This window comes from Narcine bancroftii, chromosome 5, assembly GCF_036971445.1.
Source record: "Narcine bancroftii isolate sNarBan1 chromosome 5, sNarBan1.hap1, whole genome shotgun sequence".
Classification (NCBI taxonomy): Eukaryota; Metazoa; Chordata; class Chondrichthyes; order Torpediniformes; family Narcinidae; genus Narcine; species Narcine bancroftii.
Genome location: NC_091473.1, coordinates 156,151 through 171,250, shown reverse-complemented (window position 1 = coordinate 171,250; position 15,100 = coordinate 156,151). Strand labels below are relative to the sequence as shown.

The 15,100-nt window shown below is 39.7% G+C and overlaps 1 protein-coding gene across 5 annotated transcripts in view; it reads right to left on the bottom strand.

The window, feature by feature from the left end:
- cfap100 (cilia and flagella associated protein 100) overlaps positions 1–15,100 on the bottom strand; it is a 70,329-nt gene that overhangs the window by 21,267 nt on the left and 33,962 nt on the right. For 4 of the 5 annotated variants that reach the window (XM_069936494.1, XM_069936493.1, XM_069936495.1 and 1 more), the window contains exon 7: positions 4,071–4,234. In XM_069936494.1, the coding sequence (XP_069792595.1) occupies positions 4,071–4,234 (164 nt within the window). Of the gene's footprint in view, positions 1–4,070; positions 4,235–14,597; positions 14,723–15,100 lie in introns of all 5 variants that reach the window. The other variant, XM_069936496.1, reaches the window with a different exon arrangement.

The following is a 15,100-nucleotide window of genomic DNA, read 5'->3' as shown; positions in this document are numbered from 1 at the left end:
GTGGGCACTGAGACCAGTTCTCGTGAGAACTTGTCACCATTTATTTTGCTCATTGTTGCCACCCTGAGTCCAGCCAGAAAATTACTGCACTGGCTTCTTCATTAAACTTTGCAGCAGAGTGAATAATCACAAGACTGAAGGTTCAGAACGCCCCTTTTTCCCCTACCGCCCACAGGTGGGCAGCAGTGCCAGGTTTGGGAATCACTAATCTAAATCATCAAGATACATTGTAAAAAGAAGCAACCCCAACACCGACCCCTGCAGAACACCTCTAGGAACTGGCAACCAACCAGAACAAGATCCCTTTATTCCCACCCTTTGCTTCCTGCCTATCAGCCAATACTCCACCCAATCTAATTTCTTTCCTGTAACTCCATGGGTTCTCATCTTATTAAGCAGCCTCTTATGCGGCATCTTATCGAAGGCCTTTTGAAAATCCAAATGCATAACATCCACAGCCTCCCCCTTGTCCATCCTACTCGAGATTTCCTCAAAAAATTCCAATAGGCTGGTCAGGCAGGATCTTCCCTTCGTGAACCCGTGCTGGCTTGGACCGATCATGTCAAGCACCTCGAGGTAATTCATAACCTCTTCATTGAGGATTGACTCCAATAACTTTCCAACTACTGACATCAGACTAATAGGCCTATCATTTCCTTTTTTTCTGCCTCCTTCCTTTCTTAAACAGTGGAACTACATTTGTTGAGGGGGCTAGCACACACCCAAATTCTCAGGACCCCACTCACCTCCTCCACCAGTTTTACCCACATCCATCGAACTTGGCAAACTGCCATCAAGTTTCATAGCTGTGCCAGAAAAACTGCAGGGCATCAATTAACAGGCAGATGGCATCAGTCTACCCAGAGACTCGCAGCCACAGGACATACATTTGAGTTGGAATACAGGGATCATATTCTGATTGGCTGCCAGTTGCTAGTGGTTAGTTCATTTTATGTTGTATATTTAATGATTTGGATTATGGAATGAATGACTTTGTGGCCAAGTTTGCAGACAATACAAAGGTTGGTAGAGGAGCAGGCAATGTAGAGGAAACAGGGAGGCTGCAGAAGGACTTAGGAGAATGGGGAGAGAAGTGGCAAATGAAATATACTGTTGGAAAATGTATGGTCATGCACTTCAGTAGAAAAACTAACCAGGAAGACTATTTTCTAAATGGGAGGACAATTGAAAACACCTAGATGCAATGGGACCTGGGAGTCCTTGTGCAGGATCACCTAAAGGTAAACTTGCAGATTGAGTTGGTGGTGAAGAAAGCTAATATAATACTGGCATTCATTTCAAGAGGAATAGAATATGGCCAAAAGACATAGCAGAAATAGGCTATTCAGCCCAAGGAGACTTCCCTACCATTTAATCATCAGCTGATCCATTTCCCCCACTCAGCCCCACTGCCCAGCATTTTCCCCATAACATTTGCCCTGGCTAAACAAGAACCTAGCAATCTCTATCTTAAGTACAAAGACCTGGCCTCCACAGCCACCTGTGGCAACAAATTCCACAGATTTACCACCCTCTGGCCAAAGAAATTCATCTGCATCTCTGTTCTAAGCAGACGCCCTTCAATCCTGAAACTTTACCCTCTTATTCTAGACTCTCCCACCGTGGGAAACAACTTTTCTATATCAACTCTGTCCATAACTTTCAACATTCAAAATGTTTCAGTGAGATCTCCCATCATTCTCCTAAATATCAATAAGTACAGGCCGAGAGCTATCAAACATTCCTCATATGATAACCCTTTCATTCCCGGAATCATCCTTGTGAACCTCCTCTGAACTCTTTTCATCACCACATCCTTTCTTAAATAAGGAGGACAAAACTGCTCACAATACTCCAAGAGAGGTTTTTCCAATGCCTTATCACATCCCTGCTCGTATACAGGAAGGTAGAGCAGACAAACGTGTAGCTGTGGAGATAGTGCAGGGGACAAGTTCTGGGGAATAGGTGACCTGTACAAGTGGATTTGAGTGGATCCAATATCCTGGCAGTGATGTTTGCTCATGCTGTTGGTGGTGGGGGAGGGGAGGGGTTACACTAGATTTACAGGTGGATGGGAACCAAAGTGAAGAAGCAGAGGAAGAGGTGGTTGGTGCACAAATAAGTACAGCTGGTAGTAAGTTTGTGTGGAAGGACAGGCAGATAGGGCAAAATTGCAGCCATGGAGAGGCATTGTGATGCCACAGGGACACAGAGTCAAATATAACAAATAAAGGGCTAAAGGTTTTGTATTTAAATGCACGCAGCATAAGGAATAAAGTGAATGACCTTGTAGTGCAGCTACACAATGGCAGGTATGATATTGTGGCATCACGGAATCGTGCTAAAGAATGGATGCCATTGGGAGCTGAATGTCGAAGGATACACAGTGTAATGAAAAGATAGGCAGGTAAGCAGAAGGGCAGTGTGGCAGTAAGGAACAGCATTAAATCATTAGAAAGAGGAAACTGCTGTAATCAGGGATAAATTATTAAATTTAAATACACAACACGGTAACAGGCCCTTTTGGCCCAATTACACTGAATTAACCTACAACCCCGAAACATTTTGAATGGTGGGAGAAAAATGGAGCCCTCAGGGAAACCCACAAAGACATGGGGAGAACTTACAAACTCCTTAGACAGCACGGGATTCGAACCCTGGACCCAATAACTGGTGCTGTAACTTTGTTGCATTAACCACTACACTATCCATGTCATCCACTTTCCTTGCTGTCCACAAACTAACAAACCATTCTAACTCCACTCTCATCCAAGTTATGAATATTGATGACAACAGTGGACCCAGCACTGACCCCTGCGACACACCCCTAGTCACATCCCCAGCCTGAGCAACATCCCTCCACTACCACCCTCTCTCTCCCAGCATCAAACTAATTCTGCACTCTCACCTCCTGGACCAGCTCACCCTGGATCCCATGTGATCTGACCCTCCAGACCAGCCCACCATGCAGGCCCTTGTCAAAGGCCTTGCTGAAGTCCACATGGTCTACCACCCTGTCCTTGTCAATCCTCTTGGTCACCTCTTCAAATCACTCAATTAAATTTGAGACACAATTTCCCACACACAAAGCTATGCTGTCTATCTCTAAACGGTCCTTGCCTTTCCACATCTCTGCCAGGGCTCCTGTATCATCTTCCCTTGTGTCCCCCAAAGTACTTGGATACATACAATCAGGCCCTGGGGATTTACCCACCTTTGTGCATTTTAAGACTACTAGCACCACCTCTTAAAATTCCCCTCCCCAGGTTCTCCAGTTTCCGCATTTTTCCGCATAGTAACTGCAGACGAGAAATATTTATGCAAGATCTTGCCCATCTCCCTTAGCTCCACACACACATCCACGCTGATCTTTAAGACCTGTTTTCTCCCTTGTTACCCAACTAAAGGTAAAGGTTCCATTACTGTCATGGAATACTACATTTAGAATGTAACATACATGAAATTCTTTAACTTTTGTCTACTATAAGGCAGACAGAGTCGCCACTTTGTCCAGCGCCCCTCACAGAAACCTACAGCACCTAGTGTTCCAAGGTGGTCTCCCCTCCAAGTACTGACCAGGCCTGTGGCTGCTTAGCTTCCAAGATCAGACAATCCCAGGCATATTCAGGCAAAAGCACCCCGACCAGTAACCATGGCAACATTCACACTGGAAGGTATGCAGAACCTGTCTTTGGCTTGAGCTGGACTTTTTCTACATTGGACAGGATCCTGTGACTGTTTGAAAAATAAAAATGGGCTCAAGGAAATAACTTTTTTTCTGCAGGCCGTGAAATTGATGAACAATATCCTGGAACTGAGAAAGTTCACCCCAAAATATTTATGTATGTATTTTAAAGGATATCTTTATCTATATACAGTAAAATCCTTGTTATCCAAGATTCAAGCAACCAGCCAAAAATTTGTGGAAAATAAATAGGTAGAAAATACCAAAGTTTAAAATTGGCCTGTGCATTGTGTGTTCACTGTATCGGGAGAAATGCTATTTTATCTGGTTGTATCCTGTATGACAGATGTTAATAAACTTGAACTTTTAAAGACTTTGATCTTACATTTGCATTGCTTGCACGGAATTCTTGTCATTTTCCTTTAGAAACTCGTCAAACATGGCTGCGTCTTCCTCCAAATACTGCTCGGCCCTCTGCAATTTCAGCTCCTCGGCAGCAGCTGCTTCCTCCAGCTTCCGGATCTCATCCTTCTTCATGGTCAGTGAGTACTGGACACAACCACCCAGGGAGCATGAGAGACGAGCTCCAGGCCACACTGTTCCCACCCACCCTCCACACACACCCCTGCTTCATAGTCAGTGAGTACTGGACAGAACCACCAAGGGAGCATGAGAGATGAGCACCGCGCCTCACCACTCCCACCCACCCCTGTTTCAGGGTCAGTGAATAGTGGACAGAACCACCCAGGGAGCACGAGAGATGAACACCGGGCCACACCGCCCTCCACACAAAGCTATTGAGCAGGGACCACAGACTTTTGGGTAAGAAAGTGCACTTTCAAGGTTGGGAATAAATGTTCTGAGTGTAAGTGGGTGCCGGGGTTGGTGGTGGAGGCTGGTACAATAGGGACATTCAAAAGACTTAGATAGGCACATGAACATAAATAAAAATGGATGGTTATGGGTATGAGGGAGAGATGGGTTAGATTGACCGATAATTATAGGGGATTCAATAGTGAGGGAACAAGCAGAAATTCTATGGCTGCAAAATAAATGCTAGGATTGTGTGTTGTCTCCCAGGAATTTGGATCCAGGATGTCTCTGAGCCAGTGCAGACAAGAGGAGGGTGAACAGCCAGAGGTCGTGGCAGCTATTAGTACCAATGATATTGGCAAGAGTGGTGTAGCCACGCGAAGGACTTAGAAGAGTTTTGGTTCAGCACTCCGTGAAGAGATTTTCTTAATCAGAAATGGATAAAGCTAGCACAAAGAATCCAAGAACAAAGATTGAAGAAGCTCCTATTCAACCGGGAACATCTGGTGAACATCCAAAAGGGAGTGGTGCAAAAATGGTGATGGGACCAACAGAACCAGGTAAACCAGGGTTCCCTCCTGAGTCCGAACCAGGGGAGTCAGGCCAAGAATTGAGCATCATCCTGGGGAAAAAAGTGGTGAATTTGAGTAATCGATTCATATGTGTTGAAATGGTGAAGAGAGATGTGATAGAGAAAATGACCAAAATAAAAGAGATTGTCGAAGACCTGATAGAGGGAATGGGTCAAGCAGAGATTGAAATGACAAAAATGCATGGAAAAACTTGAGGCTTTTGGGAAAAAAAAAGCCAAAGAATGAGAGATGGATAAATGAGGACTGCTTGACAAAGAACTTTAGTCGACGGAATAATGTCAGAATTATTGGACTAAAGGAAGGAATCAAGGGAAGAGACTGGGAGAACTTTTTTTTCAAAAACGGATCCCACAAGTGTTGGGAGAAGAAAAATTTGGAGAAAAACTACATATTGAGAGAGCTCACTGAACACTCGGACCCAGAAGAACCGGTAATCAGAAACCAAGACCAGTTCTGGTGAGACTTTTAAGCTACCGAGAACGGGAGGCCATTCTGGCAGCAGCATATGATTGCTCCAAGCAGAATAATGGCCCACCCGAGGTTGATCATGAAAAGGTCCTATTTGTTCAAGACCTTAGCCCGACCTTAATTAATCAAAGAATTTGAAGATGTGAAAAGACAACTACGTGCTAAAAACTTGAAATACTGAAACTTTGAAATCCTGCAACTTTGAGGATCAAATTAGTGGAAGGGAACCTGCAATTTTTCAAGTCCAAGAACGAGGTGGAAGACTTACTGCAAAGTTGGTTTGTTTAAAAAAAGAGATTCAGGTTACCAAGGGAGAAGATCGTGAAAATATTTATAATGGAACTAAGTAAAAGTAGTAAAAGTTGTATTTTTAAATTTTTGTTAAACTGTCTTGTGTTTATTGTTTAAAAGTAGTGTATAGAAATCCTCACGGAGAGCTCAGAAAAAGGAAAAATATCTGGGAAAAGTGGAGCAGTGTGGAGACTCCGGTCTAAGGGGGGGAAATGGCACCTAGAAAGGAGTAGCAAAAAATGGTGGTGCTAAAGGGAGGGGTTATTCTTCCTCGAGAGATTCTGCGGGATTTTTTTTTGCAGGCTTTCGGGCTCTACGTATACATCACCAACGAGGCAGGGACACTGAGTGTTTTTCTTAAAGGAGAAGATCACTATTATTTAAAGAGTCAAAGAGATTTTACTGTTACAAAATATTGTTTTAAAGAAGAATATGGATAGAACATTAAAATTTATTAGTTTTAATGTTAATGGAATTAATGGTGACGAGAAAATGGGTCTTGGCATACCTAAAAAAAAATTAAAAGGCAGATATAGTCTTTTTAAAAGAAACACATCTTACCAAATTGGAACATGCAAAATTTTTAAAAAGAGGATGGGTGGGGCAAGTAATATCGTCTTCATTTAGATCAAAAGCAAGAAGTGTATAAATTTTAATTAATATAATATACCAATAATAATAGAAGAGACATTAACCGATCAAGCAAGAAGATTTGTGATGGCACACTGCAAAATTAATGCAGAATTATGATGATGAAATCTTTATGAAGAATATCTTTTGAAAAACCACAGGGGGGAGACATATTGATTTGAAGAGATTTAAATTTTTGTTTAGATCCAATAGTGGATCAATCAGCAAGAACAGTAACAAGATTATCATTTATAAAGGCTTTTAATTTAATTGATAATATTGAGATGGCTCAACCCCTTAGAAAGAGACTACGTGTTCTATAAAAGGGTAGGTGATTTACATACAAGGAGTGACTTATTTTTAATATCTCCTCAACCACAAAGTAGAGTGGTAAAAAATTGAGTATTTGGCAAGACTTTTATTGGACCCCTCACTATTATGATGATGGAAAAGCAAGAAGACGTGTATAAATGGCGCCTTAATGCTACAATACTAAAGAGGAAAGACTTTTGTGAATTTATTAGGAGACAGATGGAAATATTTTGTGGAAACAATCTTCCTTCCACTGACAACAGTTTTCTAATATGGGATATGCTAAAAAGCTTATCCGAGGGGACAAATTATTTATTATACTAAAAGCTTGAAAGAATATGTGAGAGATTTAGAAGGTCTAGAGAAGGATATAATAAAATTGGAAAAAGAATATCAGATATCAGAAACACAAGAAAAATATCGAATATTAGAGAACAAAAAGTTACAATATAACACACTACAAACATATAGAATGGACAAAACTATATTAAAAACTAAACAAAAATATTATGTACTAGGAGAACAGGCACATAAAGTGTCATCTTGGCAGGTTAAAGCAGAGGAGTTATCCAGAATGATAAATGCCATAGAAACAGAAGCTGATACTGTAACATATAATCAAAAAAGAAATAAATGAAACTATATAAATCAGAATTAGTGGGAGATGAAAATGAGAATTTTTAACAAATGTTGAACTTCCTACACTAGAAGAGAGAGAAAGAGATAGCGTAGATCATGGGTGTCAAACTCAAATTCACGGAGGGCCAAAATTAAAAATTTGGACTAAGTCGTGGGCCAAACTAAATATTTATTGAAAATTTTCAACAACATCTGCATGTTTTCTCTTCTTTCAACATATGTAATGTTAAACTTTTTCTTATTAAAATAAATGTTTAATAATAGTTTTGGTTAAATTCTTTCCAGAAGAAGCATTAACAAATGAGAAATAAAATATTCAATAAATAATATTTCTCTATAGCCTTTAAGATCCTTTTAAATGTATTTTTTTTCACAATCCAACAAGTCAAAAAAAAAACAACTTGCTTCAATGAAAATCCAACCTTTCAACTATGAACAGTCCAAAGTTAACCAAAGAAAATATTAATCCAAGCTTAGCTTGCTACACTGTGATTTACTCTGATGCACCTGGGTCTAAACCAGATACTTGGCATCTCTTCTTAGATGCAAGTTCATCAAACTCTGGGATCAGATCTTGAAAGGTCCTGTTTTCTGTCTTTCGTTTGGCCATTTCTCGTAAGGGGTTTATTACATGTGAGTTAGGCGACAGGTCACAGATGTTAATGAAAGTAAAGAGAGGAGGTGGGGTGATTAGCGGGCTGAGGGGCCGGCGCCAACGCATTTGCAAAGCATTCTGGGATTTGTAGTATTAGCTGTGCATACGCTATACTGGCGCGGCAGCCAGCGGGCCAGCTCTAATACATATTTGATATGATCTTGCGGGCCAAATATAATTATATCACGGGGCAAATTTGGCCCGCGGGCCTGAGTTTGACAAGTGTGGCGTAGATGCACCTTTTATAAGGGAAGAAATAGAGAAAGCTCTGGGTACTTTACAAGCTAATAAATCCCCAGGGGAAGGTGGGTTCCCTCCTGAGTCCGATAGACAACTTAAAGATTTGTTGATGCCTCTTTAGATGGATGAGTTGGACCAGGCAGCGGAGACCCAAACCCTCCCAGAAACCTTTTCAACTGCTATAATTACAGTGCTATCAAAGAAAGGTAGAGACCCGTTAAAAACCTCATCATACAGACCAATATCACTTCTGAATGCAGACTCTAAAATTCTAGCGAAGGCACAAGCCAACAGACTGGGTGAATATTTACTGAATTTAATACATCCAGATCAGGTGGGATTTGTTAAAGGAAGACGTTCTTCAAATAGTCTGGGTAGATTGTTCAATATAATATATATGGCAAAGTCAAGGCTGAATCCAAACATAACTATTTCTCAAGATGCAGAAAGGCATTGACTGATGAGAATGAACTTTCTTATAAAAAAAAGTTGGAAAAATTTGGTATAGGTAGAAAATTTATAAATTAGATAAAAATTCATCGTAAGACATAAGCTAAAATTATAATTAATAACCAAATGTCATCTATTTTTCCCTTGAGTAGATCGAGTCAACAGGGATGTCCCCTATAATTATTCATACCAGCTATTGAATCTTTGACAGAGATTATAAGAAGAGATCCAGATATTTAGAACTTCGATGTTGGACGGGAAGAACATAAAATTAGTTTATTTGCTGATGATGACATGTCTGACCAGCTGAATCTTTGATAACATTACAAACAATATTAGAAAAATATGGAAAAATATCAGGATATAAAATAAATATGAATAAAAGTGAGATAATGCCATTGCAAAATTTTGATTATGAAAGATATCCAAAAGGTAGAAGATTTAAAAAGAAGAAAATGGAATACTTGGGAGTAATGACAGATAATAATTTACAGAATTTATATAAGCTTAATTATAACCCTCTATTAGAAAAAAATAGAAAAAGATTTACAGAAATGGAAAGATCTGCCGATTACATTAATAGGAAGGGTAAATTGTATAAAACTGAAGGTAATGCCAAGTCTACAGTATCTCTTTCATTCATTGCCTATTGCAATAACTAAAAATTTATTTACATTATTACGCAATTGTATAAGACAATTCCTATGGAATAACAAAGTACCAAAAATTGCACTGGAAAAGTTAACATGGGACTATAAATTGGGAGGAGTTAGACGCCTGGATTTTATGAAGTATTATCTATCAGAGCAAGCAAAATTTCTATTATTTTTCTTTGAAGAAAACAGTCCCCCATCATGGATTCAAATGGGACTGAATTCAATAAAAGAGGAGGACTTTATTTTTAAGTAGAAGGTTAAGTTAAAAAAAAAACAGACAATCCTAAATTAATACACAATTAATGGCCTTCACAATTAATACACAATCTTGCCATACACTATGGCAAGAAATAAATGAATGTACCGGGAAAAAAGCAGGTAAGTCACTGAGGACACAGTTACGTAAAACTGCCTATGAATCTGGGGAATAAAATATTGAATTCATGGTATGACAAAGGAATAAGATATGTTGATGATTATGATATGAAAGGATCTCATGTCTTTTCAACAATTAAGAAATAAATATGGAGTAGCTAATGGGACATTCCTTTGGTTTCTCTGGTTAAGATCGGGGACAAAACTTGGCCCCACCTGAAATTACTGAGATTGAACATGGCTGGGGAACACTCCTCAATTTATAACTAAAATGTAATTTGCTCTCCAAAATGAAAGTGCAAAACCAGGTTTACAGAGATTAAGAGAAGATGAGAGTTGGATTTAGGAGTTGCAATAATGGAAAGGTGCTGGTCTAATTGGTGTTTGGATGGCATGACATCAATTATAAATCCAAGATACGGATTAGTACAATATAATTTCCTGCACCACCAATTATACCTCACACCACAGAAATTACTTAAATCAAAATCAGAAATATTGGAAACGTGTTTTAGATGTGGAATAGATATAGGAACGTTTGTACCTGCTACATGGTCGTGTGTGAGGGTGAGACCTATCTGGTAGGATATTACTGAAATAATAACAAGGATAACAAGAGTGGCCTTCACGGGCGACTTGGAGCTTTATCTTTTGGACAATTTTATTGAAAAAAGTAACAAACTAACTAAATTCCAAATTTCATTTGTTAAAATAGCTTTAGCTGTGGCTAATAAATGTATTGTGATTACTTGGAAAACCAGCTCCTCTCTACAGATAGCACAATGGAAGACAGAGATGAACAGTTGTATACATATGGGGGAAAAAAAAATCACATATAAACTAAAGAACAAATATGATGTATTTATAAAAGTATGGCAACCATATCTGGATTATATAGGGGCCCAAATATAACTTTAAAAAAGTTGCTACTATTATAAAAATATAAGTGACCTCCCCAATGAAGACGTTTTTAAAAAAAAAACAAGCCCTGATGGTGTACAGAGCTGTGAAGGGGTGGGGAGGAAGGGATTGTGTCTTGCTTTGTTTTGTAAGAAAAAAAATCTAGATATCTATCAATCTATATCTATATATAAAAACCCAACACCCAACTCCAACCAACCAATTTTCCTTTGCAACCGCTGTAACTGTGTCTGCCTGTCCCGCATTGGACTTGTCAGCCACAAATGAGCCTGCAGCTGACGTGGACATTACCCCTCCATAAATCTTCATCCGCGAAGCCAAGCCAAAGAAGAATATATATATATCTATAGATATAGCTATAGATATATCTATATATATAGATATAGATATAACTTGAAAATGAAAATTTTTGTTTTATTTATAAAAAAACAAAATAAAATATTAAAAATAGAGTGGCGTCGAGGTCCTGATGCAAATTTAGAGAGTTAAGTAAGAGGGTGAAGAGCAGGACCTCCAAGGTGGTAATCTCTGGATTGAACAGGAAGATAGTGCAGACAAATGAGTGGCTGAGGAGTTGGTGCAGGAGACATTGTTTTGATTTCTTAGATCATTGGAACCCTATATGGGGGCGGGGGGGGGGGGGGCAGGGTGGTGGGTGACCTGTCAAAGGTCATGTAAAAATCAAAAGAGAGGACATATAAGGAAGCATAAATTAGTGGGAAGATGGAGGATTGGGAAGTATATTTAAAAACATAGAAGGCAACTAAAAACATAAGGAGGGAAAAGATGAAATATGAAAGTAGGCAAGTAAATAATATTAAAGAGGATACAAAATGCTTTTAAAAGTACATAAAGAGTAAGAGGTGAGAGTAGATATAGGACCACTAGAAAATGATGCTGGAGAAATAATAACAGGAGACAAGGAGATGGAAGAGGAACTAAATGAGTATTTTGCATCAACCTTCACCGTGGAAGACTGTATGCTGGATGTCCAAAAGTATCAGGGAAGGGAAGTGAGTGCAGTTATTATTTCAAGGTAGAAGGGAAACCATAAAACCATAAACATAGGAGTAGAAATAAGGTAATTAGCCCATTGTCTACCCCACTATTTAATCATGAACTGATCCATTTTCCCACAGACCCAGTGCCCAGCCTTCTCCCCATAACCTTTGATACCCTGACTAATCAAGAATCTATCAATCTCTGTCTTAAATACACCCACTGAATGACTGGCCTCCATTAATGCCTGTGGCAACAAATTCCACAGATTTACCACCCTCTGGCTCAAGACATTTCTCCACATCTCTGTTCTAAGTGGACATCCTTCAATCCTGAAGCTGTGCCCTCTTGACCTAAACTCCCCCACCATGCGAATCAACCTATCTACATCTACTCTGTCCATCCATTCAACATTCAAAATGTTTCAGTGAGATTCTCCCCTCGTTCTCCTAAATTTCAAAGAATAAAGGACCATACCAGAATCTACTGATTCCTGAAAGACCATTAATCACAACTGTCACTCCCCTTGGAGGGAGAAAGGCCGGAGAAAGGAAATTGTAGACTGGATAGCCTGACGCCAGTGGTTGGGAAGATGTTGAGTCAATTGTCAAGGATGAGGTTATGGAGTACTTTGGGGCAATGACAAGAATGGCCAAAGCCAGGATGGTTTCCTTGAGGGGAAATCTTGCTTGACAAACCTGTTGAAATTCTTTGAAGAAGTGAAATGCAGGCCATATAGGGGAGATGCAATGGATGCTGTGTATTTGGATTTTCACAAGGCCTTTGACGAGGTGCTGCACATGAAGATCCTTATCAAGATAATAGCCCATGGTTATAACAGGAAATATTCAAGCTTGGGTAGAGCATTAGTTGATTGGCAGGAAGCAGAGAGTTGGAATACAGGGATCATATATATATTGGTTGGCTGCCAGTTGCTAGTGGTATTTCACAGGGGTCGATGTTGGGACCGCTTCTTTATATACTGTAAATCAATGATTTAGATTGTGGAATGAATTACTTTGTGGCAAGTTTGCAGATGATATGAAGGCAAGTGGAGAAGCAGGTAGTGTTGAAAAAACAGGAAGGCTGCAGAAGGACAGAGATTAAAAGAATGGGCAGAGAAGGGACAAATGAAATTTATAGTCAGAAAGTGTATGGTCATTTTTTTTTAAAACAGGGAGAGAATTGAAATTACCCAAATGCAAAGGGTCCTGGAAGTCCACGTGCAGGAGAGGCTGAAGGTAAACTTGCATGCTGAGTTGGTGATGAAGAAGGGAAATGCAATGCTGGCATTCAAGAGGAATTGTATATAAAGAGCAGGGATGTGATGTTGATGCTTTAGAGGGCACTGGTGAGACCCCACTTAGGACTATTGTGAGCACTTTTGGGTTCCACATTTAAGAAAAGATGTGCTGACATTGGATAGGGTTCAGAGGAGGTTCATTAGGGTGATTCTGGGAATAAAGGGTTACCATATGAGGAGCGTTTGACAGCTTTTGGCCTGTACTCATTGGAATTTAGGAGAATGAGGGGAATTTCAATTAAATATTTTACATGTTGAAATGCGTGGACAGAATAGATGTAGAAATGTTTGTGGGAGAGTCTAGGACAAGAGGGCACAACTTCAATATTGAAGGACGTCCGCTTAAAAGAGAGATGTTGAGGAATTTGGAATTTCGTTAGCCAAAGTGTGATATATTTCAGGAAGGATGTGGAAGCTATGGAGAGGGTGTCTTATGAGCAAGGTTAACAGAGCTAGAGCTTTTCTCTTTGGAGCAAAGGATGAGATGTCTATAAGATTATGAGAGGAATAGATAAGGTAGACAAGCAGCACCTTTTTCCTTGGGCAGGGGTAGAAACACCAGAGGACATCTGTACAAGATGAGGGGAGGAAAGTTTAGGGGCAACATAAGGGATTTGTTTTTTTTAAATATAAAACACCTGGAATGCATTGCCAAGGGTGGTGGTGCAGTCTGAAACAATAGAGGCATTTAAGAGACCTTAGACAGGTATATGGATGAAAAAAAAATAGAGGGTTATATAGTTCTTCATTTCAAGAGGACTAGAATATGAGCAAGGATGTGATGTTGAGGCTTTAGATGGCACTGGTGAAACCTCATTTGGAGTATCATGAGCACTTTTGGACTTCACATTTAAGTTGTGCTGCATTTGGAGAGGGTTCAAATGAAGTTCACCAGGATGATTCAGGGAATGAAAGGTTGTCCTATGAGGAGCATTTGACAGCAATTTCTTTAGCCGGAGGGTGGTGAATCTGTGGAATGTGTTGTGGGGGTCAGGCCACTGGTGTATTTAAGACAGAGATTGATAAATTCTTGATTAGTAAGGGCATCAAAGGTATGGGAGAAGGCCAGGCAGTGGGGCTGAGTGGGAGAATGGATCAGCTCATGATTAAATGGCGGAGAAGACTTGATGGGCCAAACAGCCTATTTCTTCTCCTATGCCTTATGGCACAAAATTGTGGACTTAAGGTCCTATACTGTGATGTAATGTTCTGTAAATGCTTCAGGTTTATTGTCATACACATTGTACACATGCAGCAATACTCTTACTTGCTGCAGCGAGACAAGTACCTGTTACAAAAAAACAAAAACAACTAAAAACTCTTACTCTTGAATTAAAGAGCAAGATGTGGTGAGGGAATCGGATGAGAACTCTCAGACCTCCCAGAATAAAAGGTTTAAAATATATATTCTTACAACTTTCTTTGCCAACCTGATATCTGAACCTACCTAGTGTGGTTCTAAGAACAAGACGCGACTGGCAGCTTCTGGAACACATCAACAGAGGGAAGGAACTTGCAAACAAGGGCCTCTACAATCTAAAAAGCCTGGGGATGAAGTTCTACTCACCTCCCATTTGGGATCATCTCCTCCTGGTCCCAGCACTGTAACATCTGCGGCCCTATGGATGGAACAAATCGCTGGAGGACCTTCCAATCCACTGCACAAGCGCACGACAGTGCGTGTGTGTGATTCTGTGGATCGATTGCAAAGGCCTGGACTCAGTTGGGAAGAGGATTCTTCACAATATGGCGTCTCAGGCGTAAGTTCGTCCGATTCAACTTCAACAGAAGAAGCTGCCAGTGCGATGGAAAAGAAGGAGGCAAGGAAAGCTATAGATGATGTATTAAGAGCTTTAGATAATAAAGAAAAAAGTACAAATAAAAAATGATAATATTTTAAAAGTAATAACAAAGATGGAAGGAGCAATAGAATCTTTAAATGAAAGAATCAACTATGTTGAAGAAAAATACAATGAAGTTATGGACAAAGTTACTAATCTTGATAAAGATTTTAATGCTGGGGATCAATAAAAAATTAAACTTTGGGACAAAATTGATGCCTTAGAGAAT